This window comes from Pseudophryne corroboree, chromosome 4, assembly GCF_028390025.1.
Source record: "Pseudophryne corroboree isolate aPseCor3 chromosome 4, aPseCor3.hap2, whole genome shotgun sequence".
Classification (NCBI taxonomy): Eukaryota; Metazoa; Chordata; class Amphibia; order Anura; family Myobatrachidae; genus Pseudophryne; species Pseudophryne corroboree.
In genome coordinates this window covers 375,968,222-375,992,084 of record NC_086447.1, presented here as the reverse complement: position 1 = coordinate 375,992,084, position 23,863 = coordinate 375,968,222, and the positions used below count along the sequence as shown (strand labels likewise).

General features: G+C 46.0%; 1 protein-coding gene across 3 annotated transcripts in view; it reads right to left on the bottom strand.

Moving 5' to 3' along the window:
* Positions 1-23,863, bottom strand: part of LOC134909605 (major facilitator superfamily domain-containing protein 8-like) — a 304,598-nt gene that overhangs the window by 66,144 nt on the left and 214,591 nt on the right. For all 3 annotated transcript variants that reach the window (XM_063916651.1, XM_063916650.1, XM_063916649.1), the window contains exons 10-11: positions 8,220-8,349; positions 2,698-2,820 (exon numbers count right to left, since the gene is read on the bottom strand). In XM_063916651.1, the coding sequence (XP_063772721.1) occupies positions 2,698-2,820; positions 8,220-8,349 (253 nt within the window). The remainder of the gene's footprint in view (positions 1-2,697; positions 2,821-8,219; positions 8,350-23,863) is intronic.

The window sequence follows — 23,863 nt, the reverse complement described above, 5'->3', positions numbered from 1 at the left end:
ATCAGAGCTCGCGGGCCGGCAGCCGCGGCTCCTGATTGGCTGCCGGTCCGCGAGCTCTGATTGGCTCACGGACCGGCGGCTGGTTTGCAGTACTACACGCCGCCGCTCCCACTCGACAGCCGCGTTCTCCTCCCTGTCTCCCTGTTCTGACAGCTGAGACACGCTGCCGCCGGACTGAGCGGCAGCGTGTCTCACTGACACAAGCTGGTGGGCCGGACCAAACGGCGTATACGGCCCGCTGGCCGGAGGTTCCCCACCCCTGCTCTAGGACATAAGAGAAAATATAGTTATTCCCTCTGCTACCCATGGGTGTATTTCGGTATTCATACATCCCAAAGGGAAGATGGGATGGCGCCAAAGAAGGGTCAGGGATGATGGATAGGGCACTAACTACAATTCCCTATTTAACCTATCCCACACTGTCAGGATAGATTGAACACAGGGAACATCATTTACCGAGGCTGGTCAAAAGTGGGTGATCCATGGAAGGATGCCAATCAGTTGGTTATCAACAAGGTCAATCTCAAGAGACACTTCTTACTGTTCTTGGTCGCAAAGGTGGGCAGACTCAAGCCACTACTGTTAATTTGGCTAAACATGATCTGCGCTGCCTAGGCCTCTAATTTGATGATATCAATACGAAACAGAGACTGAACCGTATGGAGAAAGGAAGCTGGAACCACTATAGGGACAGTTTGAAACAGATAGAGCAACCTGGACAAAATATTCATCTTAACTGAGTTTATTCTCCCAATCCAGGATATAAAAAGGGCTACCCATTTAGCCAAATCTTATTTTAAATTTTGTAAGAGGAACAAAGTTTGCTTTGCATACTGGTTGTAAGCCTTCGTAATTTGGACGCCCAAGTACCTGATAGATTTTGAATGCCAAATGTAGTCAAAGTTGAGCTCCAAGAGCTACAATGTGGTGGGAGAAAAGTAAAACGCCAGTGCCTCTGATTTCATTTAGTTAACCTTGTGCTTCGAGAGGTTACGGTTACGTGTTAACTTGAATTGCAAATTAGTGAAGTGAAGACAAAAGGGAAGTCAGTGACGGCAAGATGTCGTCTCCAAACAACAACATCTTGTATTGAGTTACTTGAACTGAGACTAATATCGGGGGTTTCTCCTAATAGTGGATGCTAGAGGCTCTATACTCCGGTACCATGGCCTAAACTAAATACTGGGGATAACAGGCCACTTGTTGCAAACGGAGGCCGTGGGGCCACAGTACAGAGCTTGTATCACAGAAAGAGAGATCAACTGAAAAAGCCGTAGGTCCGTAATGCCCGGAACAAAGACCAGGAGAGGCAATCAAAGGCCTATTTGGCGTCCAATGAATGGAGCTTTGCACAGCAATTTGAGCTTATTAATATACGAGAGCAGGTTAACTGTTCATCTTGTGTTATCCAAAGCCTACCTCATAAGCCAACCTTATCTGCGTCTTTCAGTTGGACGAAATATACATTTAGTCTATTTGCCAAGACCTTTATATGAGATTAATGTCTGCGTTGAGCAATGAAATTGGTCTGTAACTTGTGAAACAAGTGGGGTACTTACAAGGTTTGGGCATCAGAATAATTACTGATCTTTAAGAATCCACATGGAAGCACTCACTCTGTAATATTTTTTTGAAGAGAATGACCAGCTGAGGGGACATATGACGAGAAAATGTCTTATAGCATAATATGATGATTTCTGAGACTTCAAAGCCACCTCCAATTCCCCTTCAAAGATAGGAGAGTTAAATTTATCTACAGCCGAGCGAGATAGCTTAGGCAGATTACAAAAGTCCAAGTAAGCCTGAGCAGCTGAAGAGGGCGGCTCAGGGTCTTCCCCAATTTACGTATACGTTTTTATAGTAATCAGAAAGGTTTAATTACTGATCACAGGGTCATAGCTAAGATCCAACGTTTATCCCTAAGTGCCGAGATGGTTTGTGAGACTTTCTTGGCTCACAACAAAGTGTCTGACTTGTTCCCTTTCTCATAAAAATGTTTTGATTCAACCACCTGAGAGCTTTCTTGGTTTGTTCTACTAATAAGGACTGAAATTCACCTATCCACATTATTTTTAATATGTTACTTCTAAATTGCTCTCTCTGCTTGGAGAGCTTTGTTTCTTATCTCCTTTGTATATTCTTACTTTACAATATATTAGAACATAAAACAAACTTGATGACGAATAAATACATACATACATGACTGGAAAACCCTAAGGGCAAAACATTTCGGAGAAAAGATCCCATAAGAACCAGTTACACTTGCAGTGCATAAATATCTAGCATTATAAAAAGACAAAGAAAATAAGACTGTCTAATATGCTGGTAGAATACTTTTTTTCATAAACCCATCGATTGAGTCAGACATTACAACCTTCTCTGGCAGCGAATTCCATAATCTTACTGCCCGCACTGTTAAGAAACCCTTCCTATGCTTGGTGTTAAACTTCCTCCCCAATAACCATAGAGGGTGACCACGTGTCCTGTGTACACGGTAAGTAAATCACCTGAAATTTCCTTGTATTGTCCCTTGATGTATTTGAAGAATACAACCGAAACTATAACAAGAATTTGTTGGAGGATAGGGAACTGCTACATTTGTATAGCTGACCAGTCCATTTGAAATTACCATTATATGACATTTTACATATTGTGGGGATTTCTTTGCAGAAGGCTGTATTGCGGATTAGAACTTACCCTGTGTCTTCTCAGCAGTTATTTTGGAAAACAGAGACACCTGGGATACCGATAACAAGGGTAACCCCAGTACTTGTAGGAACACTCCAACCACAAACTCTGCGAGTAGAAACCCGTAGCTTCCTATAATAGACAGTAATAAGAGACACAGTGTGAGGGAGAAAATAACAGAAATTATAAATAGAGGAGAAGGTAGGAGACATCCTTAGGTTACTTGGTGTATATTGTTCATACAGCTGTCTCACCCAACAGAACTATAAGTTATACTGCAGGAAATTTGGATAATGAGACATATTATCTACAAAGTGAAACTAATACTGAGACAAGTTGGATGTATGCTATTTGTTTCATTTAGGAGGCCATTCAATATAGTACTTCTTGTACCAACATAACAGGAGCCTCACATCACTACTCTGTGCATGTATTATTAGCATTTAGATCCATGGAATGCCTACGAGCAGGGTCATCTCTACCAATAGGGCGACAGGACTTGAGGGTGCAGCCCTGAGCCTGCTTATAATATAATTAAGGTTAACTCTGAGAAAACATTACGCAGATGGATGCTGTTGAACTTCTAAGATGCTACCTCCACACCTGAGGCTGGAAAATGAGTAACGGTGTAAGAGTTGGGGGATTTGGTGTAGGCTGAAGTTTTGCCTAGGGTGCTGAGAAACCTTGCACTGGTCCTGCCTATGGGGTAATTATCTCCTCCCCCTACCCTAAATATAGACATGCAGGAATAGGTTGACTTAAAATTCTCTTGAATGCTTCTAACAGTTTAATGGGCTGATCATCTCCTATAGAGGCAGATGTAATAAGAGTGATAAAGTGGAGAGATATAAAGTACCAACAAATTAGCTCCTGTCATTTTTCAAACACAACCAGTAACATGGCAGTTAGGAGCTGATACGCTGGTACTCTCTCTCTCTTCACGGCTTAGTACATCTTCCACTTAGACTATAAGCTCTCAAAAGCGGGTTCACTACGGCTGGCCGGCGGTCGGGCTCCCGGCGACCAGCATCCCGGCGCCGGGAGCCCGACCGCCGGCTTACCGACAGCTTGGCGAGCGCAAATGAGCCCCTTGCGGGCTCGCTGCGCTCGCCACGCTACGGGCACGGTGGCGCGCTACGCGCGCCACACTATTTTATTCTCCCTCTATGGGGGTCGTGGACCCCCACGAGGGAAAATAAGTGTCGGTATGCCGGCTGTCGGGCTCCCGGCGCCGGTATACTGAGCGCCGGGAGCCCGACCGCCGGCAAACAGAAGACCACCCCTCAAAAGCACGTCCCACTTCCCTCATGTGCTTTTCCTTCCCTTACTCATATAGGGGGTAATTCCGAGTTGTTCGCTCGCTAGCTGATTTTAGCAGCATTGCACACGCTAGGCCGCCGCCCTCTGGGAGTGTATCTTAGCATAGCAGAATAGCGAACGAAAAATTTGCAGAATTGCGAATAGAAATTTCTTAGCAGTTTCTGAGTAGCTCCAGACCTACTCACAGATTGCGATCAGCTCAGGCCGTTTCGTTCCTGGTTTGAAGTCACAAACACGCCCTGCGTTCGGCCAGCCACTCGCCCGTTTCTCCGGACACTCCCGCGTTTTTCCCTGACACGCCTGCGTTTTTTAGCCAACGCCGGGAAAACGCTGAGTGGCCGCCCAGAAACGCCCCTTTCATGTCAATCATTTACCGAACACCAGTGCGACAGAAAAGCGCCGCAGACGCTATAACAAGACAGCTAAGTTTTTAGTAAAATAACTAAGCGCATGCGCTCTGCGTACCTTGCGCATGCGCAGTAAGCGACTAATCGCAGTATAGCGAAAATCGGCAACGAGCGAACTCGGAATGACCCCCATAGTCTCCTCCCCACTGCCTACAATGGCACCTAGTCCTTGGGTTCTGCCACCCTACTGCTTATTTGAGTACTATTATGACTACTGACGACGCATCAATGTTTATAAACAAAATCCATGCCTTGCAATGTTCTGTGCGTTAGTCTCTTTTTTTTGTTTTGTTCACACTGTTTATGTACTTTGGACCTCATTCAGTAAGGTTTGCAAAATTTGCGATGTGTAATCCGGCCGATTATCGAACGACTGCGTATGCGCAGCGTTCGCATTGTGCACGTGCAGGTGAAAATAGCAGCAAAAAATTGCATACACATCGTGATGGCAATGCAGCTGCTGTTTGACTGACAGGAAGCTGGCGTTCCTGGGTGGAATCCTGACGTTTTCTGGGTGTGTCCAGGTGTATTTAAGGAGGGCCTCTGACGTCAGCGATATCCACTTCCAGCCTCTTGTGTTGAAAGAATTGAGGAAGACCTTGCCTGGCGCATAGAGAAAAAATCTTCGATGTTCCAGAAATTGTGTTTGGTTTTGCGGTCAGCCCGCATATTGAGATGCACTGAATAAGGTCCTTTGTACGGCGCTGTGTGACCCTTGTGACGCCTTATAATTACAGGCTTATAATAATGTATTTGTCTGTGCACAACCAGTTTCAGGGGCAAACGCAGGATTTAGTGAGGGGGGTTTCCGTGGGTGTGTGTGTGTATGTATGCATATGTATGTGTGCATGTGTGCGTGTGTGTGTGTGTGTGTGTGTGTGTGTGTGTGTGTGTGTATATGAGGATTAGTGAGCTTGCTATGGTGAGTGCTGAACTTTGTTTGTATATATATATATATATATATATATATACACACATACACTGCTCAAAAAAATAAAGGGAACACTAAAATAACACATCCTAGATCTGAATTAATGAAATAGTCTTATTAAATACTTTGTTCTTTACATAGTTGAATGTGCTGACAACAAAATCACACAAAAATTATCAATGGAAATCAAATTTATTAACCCATGGAGGTCTGGATTTGGAGTCACACTCAAAATTAAAGTGGAAAAACACACTACAGGCTGATCCAACTTTGATGTAATGTCCTTAAAATAAGTCAAAATGAGGCTCAGTAGTGTGTGTGGCCTCCACCTGCCTGTATGACCTACCTACAATGCCTGGGCATGCTCCTGATGAGGTGGCGGATGGTCTCCTGAGGGATCTCCTCCCAGACCTGGACTAAAGCATCCGCCAACTCCTGGACAGTCTGTGGTGCGAGACATGATGTCCCAGATGTGCTCAATTGGATTCAGGTCTGGGGAACGGGCGGGCCAGTCCACAGCATCAATGCCTTCGTCTTGCAGGAACTGCTGACACACTCCAGCCACATGAGGTCTAGCATTGTCTTGCATTAGGAGGAACCCAGGGCCAACCGCACCAACATATGGTCTCACAAGGGGTCTGAGGATCTCATCTCGGTACCTAATGGCAGTCAGGCTACCTCTGGCGAGCACATGGAGGGCTGTGCGGCCCCCCAAAGAAATGCCACCCCACACCATTACTGACCCACTGCCAAACCGGTCATGCTGGAGGATGTTGCAGGCAGCAGAACGTTCTCCTTGGCATCTCCAGACTCTGTCACGTCTGTCACATGTGCTCAGTGAGAACCTGCTTTCATCTGTGAAGAGCACAGGGCGCCAGTGGCGAATTTGCCAATCTTGGTGTTCTCTGGCAAATGCCAAACGTCCTGCACGGTGTTGGGCTGTAAGCACAACCCCCACCAGTGGACGTCGGGTCCTCATACCACCCTCATGGAGTCTGTTTCTGATCATTTGAGTAGACACATGCACATTTGTGGCTTCCTGGAGGTCATTTTGCAGGGCTCTGGCAGTGCTCCTCCTGTTCCTCCTTGCACAAAGGCGGAGGTAGCGGTCCTGCTGCTGGGTTATTGCCCTCCTACGGCCTCCTCCACGTCTCCTGATGTACTGGCCTGTCTCCTGGTAGCGCCTCCATGCTCTGGACACTACGCTGACAGACACAGCAAACCTTCTTGCCACAGCTCGCATTGATGTGCCATCCTGGACGCTACCACTAGAGTGAAAGCACCGCCAGCTTTCAAAAGTGACCAAAACATCAGCCAGAAAGCATAGGAGCTGAGAAGTGGTCTGTGGTCACCACCTGGAGAACAACTCCTTTATCGGGGGTGTCTTGCTAATTGCCTTTAATTTCCACATGTTGTCTATTCCATTTGCACAACAGCATGTGAAATTGATTGTCAATCAGTGTTGCTTCCTAAGTGGACAGTTTGATTTCACAGAAGTGTGATTGACTTGGAGTTACATTGTACATTGTGTTGTTTAAGTGTTCCCTTTATTTTTTTGAGCAGTATGTATATATATATATATATATATATATACATACATGCACACACACACACACATATATATATATATATATATATATATATATACATACACACACACACACACACACACACACACAGGTATGTACATGTATATACATTCATACATATATGCACAAACCCACACTTACATACATAATGACAAATACATAAATACTCACAGTTGTATGCATAGGGGCTGGGAGCAGAGGGGCATCAGTATAAAGGACGGAGAGAGCTGCTGTGGCTGAACATGCGCAGCCAGCAGTTCCCCCCCAAAACAATCTGTAAGAAGAGAGCTACTGCACATATAGTAGCTCAGCAGTACAGCAGCTTCGCGGTCGTGATCGCGCTTGCGAACGCGGCTTTCAGCTGAGACAGAGGCAGCTGTGTCTCTGTCTCATAATTTGGCTCATCAGGGGGGGGGTTTTCTAGGTACTCTGAACCCCCCCCCCCCTGCGTGCGCCACCGAGTTTGGATAATGAAAGCTACATTGCAAAGTGCTGCTAGCCAAACACCTTAAAATAAACAAGTCTGAATAGTGCCTTTATGAAAACACATTTTAATGTTTTCAGGTTTAGTTTTAATGTAAAGGGTTACACAAGGATATAAATAAAATCGCTTAACTGATTCTTCACTTAAATAACAAAAGATATAGAATGGCATACAACAAAAATTGCTGTGTGAAAAATGTTGTCTAACTGGCTCTGCTAAAACACAGTATAGTCTACACAGCTGTTGTAAAAGAGAACCACAGTGTGAGAAGCAGAATAAAGTTATTTTAGCTGCTAGTACAGTGGTTCTCAAGCTTTTTTGAATCATGGCGCCCTAGACTATTCAAAAAATTTTCACATCACCCCTAGGCCAAAGTTTCTTATTGAGAAATCTTGAAATAAATATTAAAATCAAGTAAATTAAGTTTATATGTCATCATTAGGTTCAATTATATGGTAAGGAACAAGATTTTCTTATGTTTGTCCACATATATTATGATTGGCAGCCACCAGCACTAGCTTTGCCTATTACATTGGCAATAAATAGTTTGAAGTGGTCCTGGGCCACCAACCCAGGGAGCTCCTGCAAGTGTCCCACGGCATCCCAGGGTGCCTCGGCACACAGTTTGAGAACCACTGTCCTAGTAAATACAGAATATAGAATAAGAGCTGGCATATCACATGACGTGTAATAAAGACGGTACATAAAATTTTCACTAAAACTATTCCAAGCTCCTTCTAGATATACATGATGGACAATATGGACTAGACACAGTGAATAGTAAAATAAGGTATGTTAACCTTTGGGTTTTGCCAAGAAAACGAGGCACCAAATGCAGGAAATGTTACCGATAAAAAGCCCAAATGCAAGGAGAAGGCGATCTGAAGAGCAACGACTGAGGATGCGCACAGCAAGAAAGCCAATCAACATCTGAATAGGCAGAAATAGACATTGTTAAAACAAAAGCTGAACAATCATACAAAAAATATAGAACATAAGGGGGGAGATGTATGAAACAGTGAAAAGAATGGAGAACTATGCAAGTGGAGCCTATGGCATTGGCAACCAATCAAATCTGAAGTAACAGTTCTTAAGTGCATTCTATAAAATTATACGTAGCAGCTGATTGGTTGCTATGGGCAAATTCTTCACTTTTCATTGCTTCATTCATCTACCCCAAGGTCTTGTACACATAGCTCTTCATTTTAAGCATTTAAAGTTACACTAGGATTTAAATAGTTTAATTAAATTGTGATTCTGTGTTACATTCAGTCACTTGTCCCTGTGCTCCAGTTAGGTGAGGGTGGAATACAAGCTAAATATTTTCCTAGCTGGTAACATAGCGTTCCTAATCCCTTTGCTGCAGACAATGAGTAGGACTCGCCATCTGCATACAGTACACCTTAACCCAGTAGATGATGAGTCATTCCTCTGCAGTACTGGAAATTACCTTCTACCTTCCAAATATATGATATGATATCACATCACCACTTTTGTAAATAAGAAAAAGAAAATCCTGTAGGTAGGAAAAAAGTAAGAACACCCATACTACAGAAAAATCATGGAGTCCAGGGGGAGATCTCACACATACTGGCTTCAATAAATTCAATGACATCCGAACATGTAAGGTGTTAATACTCTTTAAGTGCTGCTGCTTCCACATAGGAGGGTGAAGGGGGGCTACCTCCCAGTGAGCTGTCCTCCCTACTTGCAAGGGTTAATTTTTTTAAAAATATGTTTATTGAAAAATAAATATAATACTATTGGTACAGGTATTTGTACATGACAGGTTGGCAAGTGAATGTCAAACAGTGTGTATGGAGCTCCTCAGGACAATGTGGAGACTCATCAGGATAGGAAACATCAACAGTGTAATACATAATTACAAAGAAATTTTTCACACAGAGAGAGGAAAAATAATACAGTTCAGATGTTCTGCATGATACAAAAATGAAGACATGGCAAAATGTACCGAATAGGCTGTCTTGGTTTATATGTCTGAAGCCCTATCAGTTCCTGAGATTTAATTAGTGTGTAGAAAGGTGGGGCACCCCTCTCCAACAAATACAAGTTATACCAGGAGGTGAGACATACCAAATTCCTAATAAGATCTCTCTCTTCCATTGACAATGTGCATACATAAGGTAGCCATATATAAAAAAATGACTGTGCACGAGATTCTAAGTCTAACAAACATTCTATCCATTCCATCTTGTAGACATACGATAGCCTGGGCAGCATAAGAGAAAGAGCTATGGTGGTAGAATGTATCCATTGGGTAATATGTTTTTTTTTGGTTACCGCCGCTATCTTTGCAATTAGAAGCATTGTGCCTTTAGCATGGTGTGGCATTACAGAAGGAAAGTGATGATTCCAAAATGCCCAAGATACCATCACCGTAAATGAAATATGAAGAACATTATTAATATAACTTTGGACAGTAGTCCAAAAAGTTTGAATTATGGGGCAAGACCAGACCAAAGACAATGCTGAATATCAGCGTCGGGTAGGGGGCATTTAAAGCAATTGGAATCTGTAGCCACGTCAGTTAATAATCTTAGTTTTGGGGTGTAGTAAGCGCAATGGAGAATTTTGAATTGCATCTCAGCAAACGAGGACGAGAGCAATTGTTTATTCAATTTGGCTGAGGCAGTAACAATAGTTTGTAGGGAGAGGTCAGGGAAAGAGTCACACCACCTAGCCATGCCAGTCGATATAGTGGTAAGGTCAATATTCCTTCTAACCTGTTCATACAATAAGGAGGTGGAGAATGAGGTACCTAATCTAGTTTTTAGTAGAATGTCAAATAGTCGGGAGGGGTTTGAACGGGGTGTTTCAGTGAATAATCGATTTACAAAGCTACGTGCCTGAAAATATGCAAATAAAGGGATCTGTACATCGGAAAATAATTCCTTGAGTCTCTCCAGGGTGTGGGTGATGGAGAGAGTATCATCCATTAAGTGACATGCCAGCCTAAGTCCATGGAGATGCCAAACCTCAAAAGTCGCCGAGGGGTCACCCTGTTGGAATCCAATATTATGTAAAAATGGTGAAAATATCGTGTTAGTAAAGGACAGTCCTAATCGTTTACGAGTCACGCGCCAAGCCATACATGGAGAACCCAGCAACGGATTACATTTAATCTCTATAGGGAGTGAGAGTGGGGAGGTGTGCAATATTGAGGTCAGGGAGCCCCTGGTGATAAAGGCTTGTTCTATGTCCAAGTTAACAAAATTAGAGGCTTCACCCAGCCAATCCAGAGCATATCTCAAATTGGAAGCCAGCGCATAATCCTGCACGTTTGGCAGATTAATCCCACCCAAGGACACTGGTTGCTGTAGAAGGAAAAGGGAGATGCAGGGGCGTTTACCTGCCCAAATAAATTTGGATAAGGCTCTACTAATAATTGTTATGTCTGCTTTATTCAGTAAGAATGGCAGCATTTGGATTGAATAGAGAAATTTAGGAAAGGAGACCATTTTAAATAAATGACATCTTCCAATATAGGATAACGGCAGGTGTCTCAATTTTTCAAAATCAGCCAGCATTTGAGTGACGTAATGGGAGTAATTAACCTTGTAAAAAAATGCAGGATCGCTTGGGAAGCGCAGACCTAGATATAAAAGATAATCTTCGGCCCAGCGGAGGGAAAAGAATCACCCCATCCAATTTTGGTTGTGGTATGCAGCAACAAAGCCTCCGTCTTTGAAAAATTTATAGTAAAGCCAGAAATCGCTTGAAAGTCTGCTAATATATTCTGCAAGGAAGGAAGGGCCTGTCGTGGATTACTGAAGTATAAAAGAAGGTCGTTAGCAAAGGCCGACACCTTAATCTCCGAAGTGCCCAGGGTGATACCCTGCCACATACTCGCCCTACAAAATACACGAATTAGTGGGTCCAGTGCTAGATTAAACAGTAATGGGGAGAGTGGACAGCCTTTGCGCGTGCCCCTATAGAGTGTGAAAGGTGCCGAGTTCAGGCCGTTAGTAGTCAAATATGCCAGCGGATTGGAATATAGCATATTGAAATTACCAATAAAGGTAGGGCTAAATTGTTGAGCGTGTAATATGCGACTAGGAAACTCTATCAAAAGCCTGGTCAGCGTCACAACTAACAATAATGGCTTCTTTACTATGCAGTTCGTGACAACGGTGTAGTGCCGCCACCAACATGTGAACATTATGGACCGAAGTTCTGCCCTTAACAAAGCCATTTTGAGCAGGGTGCAATATCCTAGGGAGAAAATCCTGCATGCGCTGTGCCGATAATTTAGTAAAGAGTTTCAGATCCTGATTTAACAGAGAAATAGATCTATAGGATTGGACCTGTGCAGGATATTTGCCTGGTTTTGGAAAAACTACAATCCTTGCCTCAGTAAAATTTGGTGGGGGTTGTGCTCCCGAGAGTAGAGAATTAAATAGAGTAACCATATGGGGTAATATACGATCTATGAGGAGTTGGTAATATTCTGCCCCGAAGCCATCTGGGACTGGGGATTTACCCTTAGCCAAGGATTTTATTAGAAAAGATAATTCTGCATCAGTAACAGGCGCAGTCAGAGAATCCCTTTCCTCCTCTATAAGTAACGGCAGTCCTGCTCTGGTAAGAAATTGAACACCTTCACTTGGCGAGTCAGGCGGGGAGGTGTATAACAGCCGGTAGTAATCCCTACAATGATTAGATATCTCTGACGGATCAGTGATTGCAGATCCCTGTGGGGGATCAATTTGCAAAATACGGGAGGGGGTAGTGGAAGAGCGTACTAAATTGGCAAGCAGTCTCCCCGATTTATTGCGCCCATAATAATATTTACTCCGTTGGACATCATGAGTAAACTGAGCCATTTCAGTACACAATGTATGATAAGCGCATTTAGCATCTAAATAAGTTTGGCGAGAACTTGCAGAGTCAGACTGCAACATAGCATCGTAAGCCTCTGTCAATAACTTACTATGGTCCTCAATAATTTTTTGAGAGTCTCTTTCATTTCCTGGCCACATATTCCATCACCTGATCCATAACCACGGGTTTCGCCGCCGCCCAAAACAACTGATTATTATCCAAATGTCCCTCATTGTCATGCTCGTAATTACCAAAGGCAGTAAGTAAATGATTACGAAACTCAGTGGATTTGGCTAGGTAGGCCGGGAACCTCCAATTGTAGGAAGTGCATAAGGGATCCTTAATAGACAGGGTCACCCAGACCGGGGCATGGTCGGAAAGAGCAATGGGACCTATGCCTGTATCTATCACCCTGTGGTATAGTGTAGTAGAAAGTAACCAAAAATCAATGCGGGAGGAAGTATGGTGGGGATGGGAATAGAAAGTATACTCCCGCGAGACCGGGCGTTGGCATCTCCATGGATCACACAACTGCAAAGAATCCCTTAAAAAGGCTAATGTAGGGGTCTCTCCCTCCATCCCCCCACCAGAAGAGCGGTCCAATCCCCTAGAAAGAACACCGTTAAAATCACCACCTATCAACAATTCCCCCTCTGCCCAGTCTTGTAATATGGAGTATATAGTAGCAAAAAAAGGATTAGTTGCGCCAGTCGGCGCGTAAAGCGCCGCTAAGGTATATTTAGTATCTAGAAGTGACAACTTGATAAAAAGAAAATGACCATCTGGATCTATCCACGTATCAGTGATTGTATATGGCAGGTGCTTCCTGAACAGTATCAAGACCCCCCTACGTTTTGCAGTGAATGAGGCAGCCCTAAATTCTCCCACCCAGGGTCCCCTGAGAGTGTTAGGGTTTTTTACATCCCAATGGGTCTCTTGTAAAAATGCCACATCCGGCTTAAGGCGTTTCAGATGTGATAATATTTTTCGTCTCTTAATGGGGGAATTTAAGCCCTCCACGTTCCAAGTAACAAACTTTAGGGCGGATTGAGTCCTAATGGAGCTATCTCTGTGAGTAAACATATTATCCAATACCTACTCTAGGCCACAAAGTAATCATGAGTGAAAATAGTAGACATTTCCTGCCCGTCCCAGCAAGCGGGCAGGAATAATAGTGAGAGTACCTAGAGTGTCTTGCCAAACCTGTGTAGAAATACCACTTAATCGAACCAATAAACTGTATAAGCAATATCTGAAACAATTTATAACTTTTCCGAACCCAGAGGGGCATTCTGTTCGAATGCCAATATCCAATATCAGAACTGTAAGAACAGAGGGGAGGTGACGGGGGGGAGAGAACATATCATGAAATAACGTGACATTGGTAAACCAACCATGGCGGCAACAGTATACCATAGGAACGTGGTGCCATGGAGACAGCAAAAGTAGCAACAAGAAGGCTATAAATGTAAACAGAAATAGGAAGTAATTACAACTCCTAGTTAACCCGTGTATATCAAACATGGAAACGTGTATAACAGAGGTCCGGAGACCCATAGCAAGACCTAGAAACTTGAACATGAAAGAAACAATGAGACATTAAAGTAAATTAGGCTACTCATCGTAAATCCACGTCTGATCCATGTGTTGCGGATCTGGTGGAGAGGGAGTCCACAAAGTTCTGTGCCGCCTGCGGTGAATCAAGGAAGTGGGGTTTGCCATTATGAAAAACACGCAATTTTGCAGGGTATAGTAATGAGAATCGGCAACCCAAATCAAATAATTTCTTGCAGGTCGGGGCATATTCACGTCGCTTCATAGCCACCAGATACGAAAAGTCCTGGAACAATAAGAGTCTTGAACCTTGGTACCGAAGATCATCATGCTTACGATAAGCTTCCAGCAGCCTCACTTTATCCGCGTAATTTAAGATTCGTAGTATTACAGGACGAGGGCGATCCCTGGTAGCCGGTCTGTCAGGGCCCACCTGATGCACCCTTTCCACCAGTAGTGATGAGCCAGTTGAAACACAGCCCAATTCTTGTGGTAGCCATTCAGAAACCAAATACATCAGTTCCGAATACTTGACAGATTCGGGAAGCCCAATAATGCGGATATTATTTCTACGATTCCTGTTTTCCATATCTTCTAGCTTGTCCGCCATGGATAGCACCGATTTCTCATGGTTAGAAATAGTGGTTTTGGCCGTAGTAAGCTCGTCTTCCAAGTCGGATATACGTTGCTCCACTTCAGAAAGACGTTGATCGTGTTTCGTGAGCTGTGTGAGTGCGGAATCAATAGAATCCTTGAGCGGTGCCAGTTTTTGGTCTAAAAGTGATGCCAGTACAACAGTTAATTCTTGAGAGGTGAGAGAACCAGCAGCTACATTAGGAAGAGCAACAGAGACTTGTTCTCCAGCAGCATCGCCTCGTCTGGTCCCAGGAGAAATGGGCGAGGCCAAAGACGGCATGTCGGCTCCACGACCTTTGCCCGCCTGGCCCCCCTTCGTGCCCCTGGCCTGCCTGGCCATATATTTATCCATAAGTAGCACTGCTGAGGAAGTCAGTTGATTTTATGAAACCACACCGTAATAGAACGTGTCTCCCAAACTGAGGACCTCAGACAGCCTGGCCTGCCAACAGCTGACCAAGGGTAGGGGAGTAAGCAAGAGCCCCCGTCCACCTCCTCCTCTGTCCACCAATCTCTCTAGCAGTAGATGGTAGCACTGGCGCTGCAATTTATGAGAGAATCATGCAGCAGTGTAGTATACAGGTGTGCCTGTGAGTCTGCTTGTTTACTTATTCATATATTTATGAGGGCCTCTGTGTGGGGTCTCAGCCGAGAACCCCTTTATATGCCAGGTTACTGTGCGCAGTGTGGGCCCCACTGGGTCCCGGAGCTTCTGAGTGTGCCGTCCGGCGCGCGTGGTGTACGTCCCGGCACCGACCTCCGGACTCGAGGCCGCGGCTTCCGCTGGTTAGGTAGGCCGCGTCTCGCGGGAGCCGATGCCAGCGTCTCTCGGCTTCGCGCAGCCACCCCGGGCTTCTCGTACCTGGCTGGCCGGGATGTAACGCAGGCAGGGTGCCGGGAACCGCTGTGTCTCCGCTCCCAGGATGGTAAAGGGAGCCGAGGTCTGGAGCACAGCGGCGGCACGTCTTCTCCCTTAGCCCGCTCGGCCACGCCCCCCGCAAGGGTTAATTTTATTATTTTTATTTAAGGCAGCGCAGCGGGTAGTCACTGCTAAATTCTTAGGTACAGGACTGCTCATAACATTTATATTTTTCCCTGACTCTTACATTTGCAGGTTCATTTGTTAACTGTACATCACCCACTTTTACACTAGGACATGCAGGATTACACCTTGCACTCACTGTCCTGGAACGCTGAAGAAAGTTATTCCCTAAGTTATCAACAACATCGTCCACAATACATGCTGACCCTTCATTACATACAGGCATGTGTGTTGCCTGTGGAAAAACATGATTAGCATGTGGCATTACATCAGAAACAACATTGCTGTCAGTTACATATGTTGCATGCATCCTACCTAAATCTGTGCCTAGCCGTACAGTGGTGGGTAGGTCCTCAAGTACCCCAACATCACAGATTTCACGACCTGCCCCCCATTCTAAATAAACCCTGGCTAGGGGTACCACTAGAGCAGGCATTCCAAACCACGGTCCTCAAGGCACACTAACAGTGCATGTTTTAGTGATATCCAGGCTTCAGCGCAGGTGACTTAATTAGTAGCTCAGTTATTTTGATTTAACCATCTGTGCTGCAGCCTGGATATCACTAAAACCTGCACTGTTGGTGTGCCTTGAGGACTGTGGTCGGGAATGCCTGCACTACAGTGTACTCAACCCACTGCCTGCACAGACATTGTTCTCCTGGGTAAAATGTTCTCTGGGCGTACTACGTCTTAAGGGGGGTACACACGGAGCGATGTTCAGCTAATTTCTATGCAATCTGACTAGATTGCTTAGAAATTAGCTGAACATTGCTCCGTGTGTAGGGGTACTGGCGACAGCGTCGCCATCACCGGTGCTAGATTGCTGCTGGGTGAAATGAGCTCCCCCCCTTCCCCCATTTCCCCCTCCCCCCTTTTTCATCGTGCTGTGCTGAGCGGGAGGAGAGATGTGTGCTGAGCGGTCTGTGCTAGACCGCTCAGCATGCATCTCTGGGGAAATCTCCCCGTCAGTATGGCCCTTAAATATATAAATGTCACGCCTACCCCTGAGTCATGCATCCCAATTGTTACCTGATTGCAGACTTGTACTTCTTGCATATTGTCCCTTGGCTACTCCTGGGGTCCCCCAGCATACAGGGCAGCTGGCACAAATTTCCCTGCTGGGCCTCCCACAGGAAGGGATATTGACCTCTTTTTGGATGGGCACCTGACACTGGTGTGCCCCACTGTGTTGCAATTAAAACACCTGTGGCATCAGCCAAAATAGGTTTCCCGCCCCCCACCCAAATGGTGCAGTCTCAGATGGTTTCATTGAAGGGGCAAACGTGGAGGGTCCCTCAGCATGCCTCTTCTTCCAGGCCGACTGCCCAGGCATCCCAGACTGTTGCTTTGTGGCCAGAGCCCTTGTCGCGATGTACTTGTCAGCCAGGCTGGCAACCTCCTCAGATGATTTAGGGTCTCGATCCACAACCCATTCTTTCACATCTGCTGAGTACAGTGAGAGAAGTTACAGTACTGCTGGATAATTAAGTCCTTTAGTTGGGCATATTCTGTCGCTTTCACCCCTGCTACCCACTGATGGAACAGGGTTGTCAGTTGAGCCAAAAGTCTAGAATATGTATCAGAGGCACTTGCGTTGTAACTAGTAAGCCTCTGAATTTCTTTCAGTAAGTTTCCAGGGTGAGGTTTAATCACTTCAGTAGTGCTTCCTTAATGGCGTGGTAATTGCCATCCAGTTCTTGGCTTTCCCTTTCAGTCCTGGTATTAAATAGCTGGCCCCTTCACTAGGTTGAATAGGTTCCAGTGCAAATTATCGGCAAGTCCTTTCAAATCTTCTAAGGAACGTATCAAGGTCGCCATCCTTCTCCAACATAGGGAATTGGTTGTGTCTGGGCTTTATAATACCCGGATCATGGACTGCGTCCTGGCTACTGAGCCTGACTGGCTTCATCTGGAATAGGCGCTCAGCCTGTTGTTCTGCAGCCGTAGCTTCTTGGTCTGCACTACACTTAATGTGCTGCAGCAGATGCATGACTGATGCTGGGATCACTTCCTTCATATGCCTGAGAGCAGTTTGAAGGTAACTGTCCAGTGTAGACCAACTTGACCCAGTAGAGGTATTCGCCCCCTGTTGGGCATCCGTTGTAATGTCCAGTATAGGCTGAGCCTCTGCAGCAGGGTTGTCCATTGTCTGGCTTTCTTCAGCAGCTAGAGTCTGATCAGCCTCCATGAGTGCCTGGCTCAATCACTCTTTGCTCTGGCCGGACCAGGCAATGTTTCTTTCCGCACACACTGCCACAAGGTCATCTCTTCTAATCTGCTGGTACTCAGTGGTCATTCGGGACCTCACTCTTTTTGCCAAATAAAAAAAAGAATGAAAAGAAGAACAAGAGTGGGGGGACACAGAAATAGACTGTGCACAGTATTTCTTAACCTTCAGCATACTCTTTGGCAAATTAGGGTGCTGCCTCTCTGAAGAAGCACACACTGCTAATTCATTTAAGCTCTTATATCACAGCCCATCGCTCAGATACACCAACCTGATATAGGTGGGTGGTCGTGATGTGTTTTTGTGTTTTACTCAAGCTACCAACATGAAGAGTATTAGAATAGGGCTCTTAAATTGCCGGTTACTTAAATCACAATTATAAAATCCACAGTTATTAAATATATGTAGCATGGGTCTCTCCAGGCACATAAATTAATAGAGCACAGAGATAACACTGTTACATTTTTAGGATATATTGTATAACTCCAGTGTTAAATTACTGAGAAAAACAAATGAAAACAACAAGACCTACAATTATGAGATGCACACAATGACTGCAAGTAAATAAAAAGGAATACAAAGTCAGAAACCTAAATAATCTTACTCTGAGGTTTTAGGTGCATTGAGTGTGAAGACCACATGAGGCAGAAGATGGGACCACTCCTAGCACAAAGCTACTCCCTGGTAGAGTGAACACTCAGTACTGTGTGCTTCTAATTCTTATAATTACACAGCTAAACTTCTACCAGTAGCCCCCGTCCTTTACAGGCTGAAAAAGACTGCTTTGTTTTGTTTTCATAAGACATGCGTAGATGCAATTTAGGTGTCTCCGGGGACACTACGTCATATATCTCTCTTGCTTCAAGAAAAGTATTTTTACTACCCCGGAAGTTGGGCATTGGACATCAAACGGACATGGCTTAATAGTCATACCTTTTGGTAGGATATTGGATCCCCCAACTTGCTACTAGTTTATGGCAGGAGGCTGAATAAAACACTGAAGCGGACATTCTCCCAGCCTGCCTGTCTGTGTCCAGGGGCCTGAACAAGGGCCCCCTATTGTGAAAAGCAAACACCATTTCCAAGGAAGTTTTAACCTTCAAAAGATCCTTAGTTCATACCTCACTACTTGATCAGCAAGTAGCTTACAGTTTTGAGAGTTGCAATTCATACCAAACAGACATTTAAAAAAACTATACATTTTGGGAGTACTATAATAATTAATCTCATGGGCCGGGTTATTAGTCATAGGACTGTGACCACAGTTTACCCAGGACTCACAGAATGCATAGTCATGACACGACTTTGAGAAATCGCCATAACCCATGGCAACGCCAACGACCTCCATAATAACACATACATTTGATAGTGGGGTTTCCCCGAAGCTAAATTAAATTTGTTGTGTAGGGAAAATCAATTAGCCTTTTTTCTGTGTGGCAATCACTGGGTTAACGCATGCTAACCCATTAATTACACATAAAATGTGAAAACAATGGGTTTCCCCATGCATAAAAAACGAGATTTATGGTAAGAACTTACCGTCGTTAAATCTCTTTCTGCGAGGTACACTGGGCTCCACAAGGATTCACACCAGGGTGTAAAGTAGGATCTTGATCCGAGGCACCAACAGGCTCAAAGACTGTTCCCAAGATGCTTAGCGCCGCCCCCTCTATAACCCCATCTCCATGCACAGGGAGCTCAGTTTCGTTAACCAGCCCAATGCAGTAGCAGGTACCAGAGACGACAACCGCTCGTAGCCAAATACACCACACAGTCACCACAGGAGAGACTGTCAGCAGCTATGCCAATACCAACCCAAAGAAGCAAAGTGCGTCAGGGTGGGCGCCTTGTGGAGCCCAGTGTACCTCGCAGAAAGAGATTTAACAACGGTAAGTTCTTACCATAAATCTCGTTGTCTGCTGCGGGGTACACTGGGCTCCACAAGGATACACATCGGGGATGTCCTAAAGCAGTTCCTTATGGGAGGTCCCCTCCCATAAGGAACTGCTTTAGGACATCCCCGATGTTATGTGCGTCCCGCACTGTAGCGCGCACAAGAACCCGGCGTCCAAAGGAAGCATTCTGGGAAGCGGCGGTATCAAAGGCATAGAACCTAATGAACCTGTTCCCTGAGGACCACGTAGCCACCTTGCACAATTGTTCAAGGGTGGCACCACGGTGGGCCGCCCAAGAAGGTCCAACCGACCGAGTAGAATGGGCTTTGATGGTAGCAGGAACCGGACGACCAGCCTGTACATAAGCATGTGCAATCACCATTCTAATCCATCTGGCCAGGGTCTGCTTGGAAGCAGGCCAGCTACGTTTGTGAAAACAAAACAATACAAAAAGAGAAACTGATTTCCTAATGGAGGAAGTTCTCTTCACATAGATACGGAGAGTCCGTACCACATCCAAAGGCCGCTCTTTGGAAGAAAACTCAGGAGAATTAAAGGCCGGGACCACAATCTCCTGGTTAAGCTGGAAGACACTACCTTAGGTAAATAACCTGGCCGCGTTTTAAGAACTGCCCGGTCACGGTGAAAAATCAAATAGGTAGACAAGAAAAGGACCTTAAAAAGGAAAGCCAATTAAGGTCAGCAGAGACAAGAGGCTCAAACAAAGACTCTAGCAAGGCCTCCAAAATCACAGACAAGTCCCAAGGGGCCACAGGTGGCACATAAGGAGGCTGAATCCGCAACACACCCTGAGTGAATGTATGGAAATCAGGTAGGGTAGCAATTTTTCTCTGAAACCAAACCGACAAGGCAGAACTTTGAGGGAGGCTAGACGCAGGCCTAAATCCAGGCCCTGTTGTAGAAAGGCCAACAGTTTGGCCGTACTAAACTTGAAAACGTCATGATTGTGAGACGCACACCAAGAAAGTAAGCATTCCAGACCCTATGGTAGATCTGAGCAGAAACAGGCTTACGGGCCTTCAACATAGTTTGAACGACCGCCTCAGAAAAACCTTTGGCCCTCAGGACGGAAGCCTCAAGAGCCATGCCGTCAAAGCCAGACGGGCCAAATCCTGGTAAACACAAGGACCCTGAACAAGGAGGTCTGGTCGTTGTGGAAGTAGAAGGGGACGATCCCACGAGAGACCAAGCAGATCGGAGAACCAGTGCCATCTGGGCCACGCTGGAGCAACCAGAAGCAGGTTTCCTCCTTCTTGCTTGAACTTCCGTATTACTCAGGGCAGGAGTGACACTGGAGGGAACACATACGGTAGCTAAAAGTTCCATGGAATTGCCAGAGCGTCCACGAACGCAGCTTGAAGATCCCTTGTCCTTGCTCCGAAGACCGGAACCTTGTGATTGTGTCGAGACACCATCAGATCCACATCTGGAAGGCCCCACGTGTCCACAAGAAGTTGAAACACCTCCGGATGGAGGCTCCACTCTCCTGCGTGTACATCCTGACAATTGAGATAGTCCGCTTCCCAGTTCAGGACGCCCGGAATGAACACTGCCGATATGGCCGGTAGATGGCGCTCCGCCCACTGAAGAATCCGTGCCACTTCCCTCATTGCCATGAGGCTTCGAGTGCCGCCTTGATGATTTATGTACGCCACCGTGGTGGCTTTGTCCGACTGTACTTGAACAGGTGTGTTCTGTATTAGATGCTGGGCCATTGTCAACACGTTGAACACTGCCCGCAGTTCCAGAATATTGATCGGGAACAGAGACTCCTCCTTGGTCCACCGACCCTGAAGAGAGTGTTGTTCCAACACAGCTCCCCAACCTCTCAGACTGGCATCCGTTGTTAGAAGGACCCAGTTGGATATCCAGAAGGGACGGCCCTTGCTCAATTGATGGTCCTGAAGCCACCAGCTCAGTGACAGGCGGACCTCCGGAGACCAGGAGATCATGTGAGATCCGATCCGGTGAGGCAGGCCGTCCCACTTGGCCAGAATTAACTTCTGCAGAGGGCAAGAGTGGAATTGAGCATACTCCACCATGTCAAAAGCCGACACCATGAGACCCAGCAATTGCATTGCCGAATGTATCGACATTTGCGGACAAGATAGGAAGCATCGAATCCTGTCCTGAAGCTTCAGGATTTTCTCCTGAGACAGGAACAACCGTTGGTTGTGAGTGTCGAATAACGCTCCCAGATGTAACATGCTCCGAGCAGGAACCAGGGAGGATTTCTTCCAGTTGATCAGCCACCCGTTGGCTTTCATGCACTGGACCATCAGATCGAGATGACACAGGAGAAGTTCTGGGGAATTTGCCAGGATCAACAAATCTTCCAAGTATGGTAGGATCCTGACCCCTTGACGGCGGAGTGTAGCAGTGATGACCGCCATAACTTTGGTGAAAACTCGCGGAGCCGTTGTCAAACCAAAGGGTAACGCCCAAAATTAGTAATGAAGGTTGCCCACCGCAAACTTGAGGTACTGCTGATGAGATACCACAATAGGAATATGTAGGTAGGCATCCTGTATGTCCAAGGAGACCATATAGTCCCCAGGCTCCATGGCCAGAACAATACAGCGCAGCGTTTCCATACGAAACTTGGAGATCCGCACATGCTTGTTCAAGGACTTCAGATTGAGAATGGGCGCGATGACCCATTCGGTTTCGGGACTAGAAACAGCGGTAAATAGTACCCCTTGCCTCTCTGAGCCAGAGGCACCTGTACTACCACTCCTGTGTTCAGGAGTGCAACGTGTTTGCTTTTGCCGGATCCAGAGGCACATCTGTCAGGCAAAATCGCTGCGGGAGACGATTCTTGAAGGGTATGGCGTAACCTCGAACGCAGACTTCCCTCACCCAGGTATCTGAAGTGGGAGGCCTGCCCCGTCATGCGGCAGGCTTGTCAGTTTTAGAAGTTGGCTGATGGGTGGCCCAGGCACGCTTCGGTCTGGGCTTGGCAGGTCTGGAAGCACGAGCTTGCTTTGGGTACGCCTGACCTTTTGCTTTTCCTGGAGGACGAAAGGGCTGAGGGAACGTACTTTTAGCCGTACTAGGTAGGCAAGTTGTTTTAGCAGTAGCCAGATCAGCCACAATCTTATTGAGGTCTTCTCCAAAGAGAATGTGTCCCTTGAAAGGGAGCACCTCTAGTGTTTTCTTGGAATCCATATCCACCGACCAGGATCTAAAACAAAGGATACGTCTGGCCAAGACGGACATAGTAGCAGCCTTGGCCGCGAGCATCCCGGCATCGGAGGCCACCTCCTTAAGGTACAGAGAAGCCGTGGCAATACACCAGAGACATTGTCGAGCATGCTCAGATGCGTTGGAAGGCAGTTCCACCTCAAGTTCCTGAGCCCACGCCTCAACAGCTTCAGCAGCCCAAGTCGCTGCAATTGTTGGCCTATGCACATCCCCCGTTAGGGTATAAACAATTTTTACAGACCTCTGAGGATAGCGAGCCAACAGTCTCTTATTCGGTGTGAATTTTGTCCCCGGACTTTTCCAGGGTTCCTGACGTATGTCAACCAGGTGTTCAGAATGAGGTAAAACTTGTTTAACCACCTTCTTACGTTTAAACCTATCCGGTTTCTTGGAGACATCCTCAGGCTCAGGATCATCAGACACCTGAAGAATGAGCCTGATTGCCTCAATCAAATCCAGGACGTCCACCAATGACTTCCCTTCCCCATCAGAAACATCAGTGTCTGTGGGGTCAGTATATGCACCGTCCTCGTCAGAGGTGGTGTCTGGAATAGCAGTAGATTGGGAGGAGGTAATGGCCCGTTTAGAAGACAACTTAAGGGGGGTACTCACAGAGCGATATTCTAAGCAATCTGACTAGATTGCTTAGAATTTGAGCATTATCGCTCCGTGTGTACCGCCTACAGCGATAGCATCGCTATCGCTGGTGCTAGATTGGCCTGCCGTGCAGGCCAATCTAGCGGGTCGCTCACTTCACCCGCAGGGTGAAATGAGCGCCCCCCCCCTTCTCCCCCCGCACGCTCAGCACAGATTGCACTGTGCTGAGCGGGGGGGAGAGATGTGTGCTGAGCACTTCGCTCAGCACACATCTCTCCTGCATCGACCAGTCTATATGGGCCTTTAGTCTTAGGCGGGCGAGAGTGACACTTAGATTTAGTCATAGATCGGTTCAAATGCTGTAACTGAGTGGAAAGCTGATCCGCCCATGGCGGGTTAACAGCAGGGACCATAAACTGTTGCAGT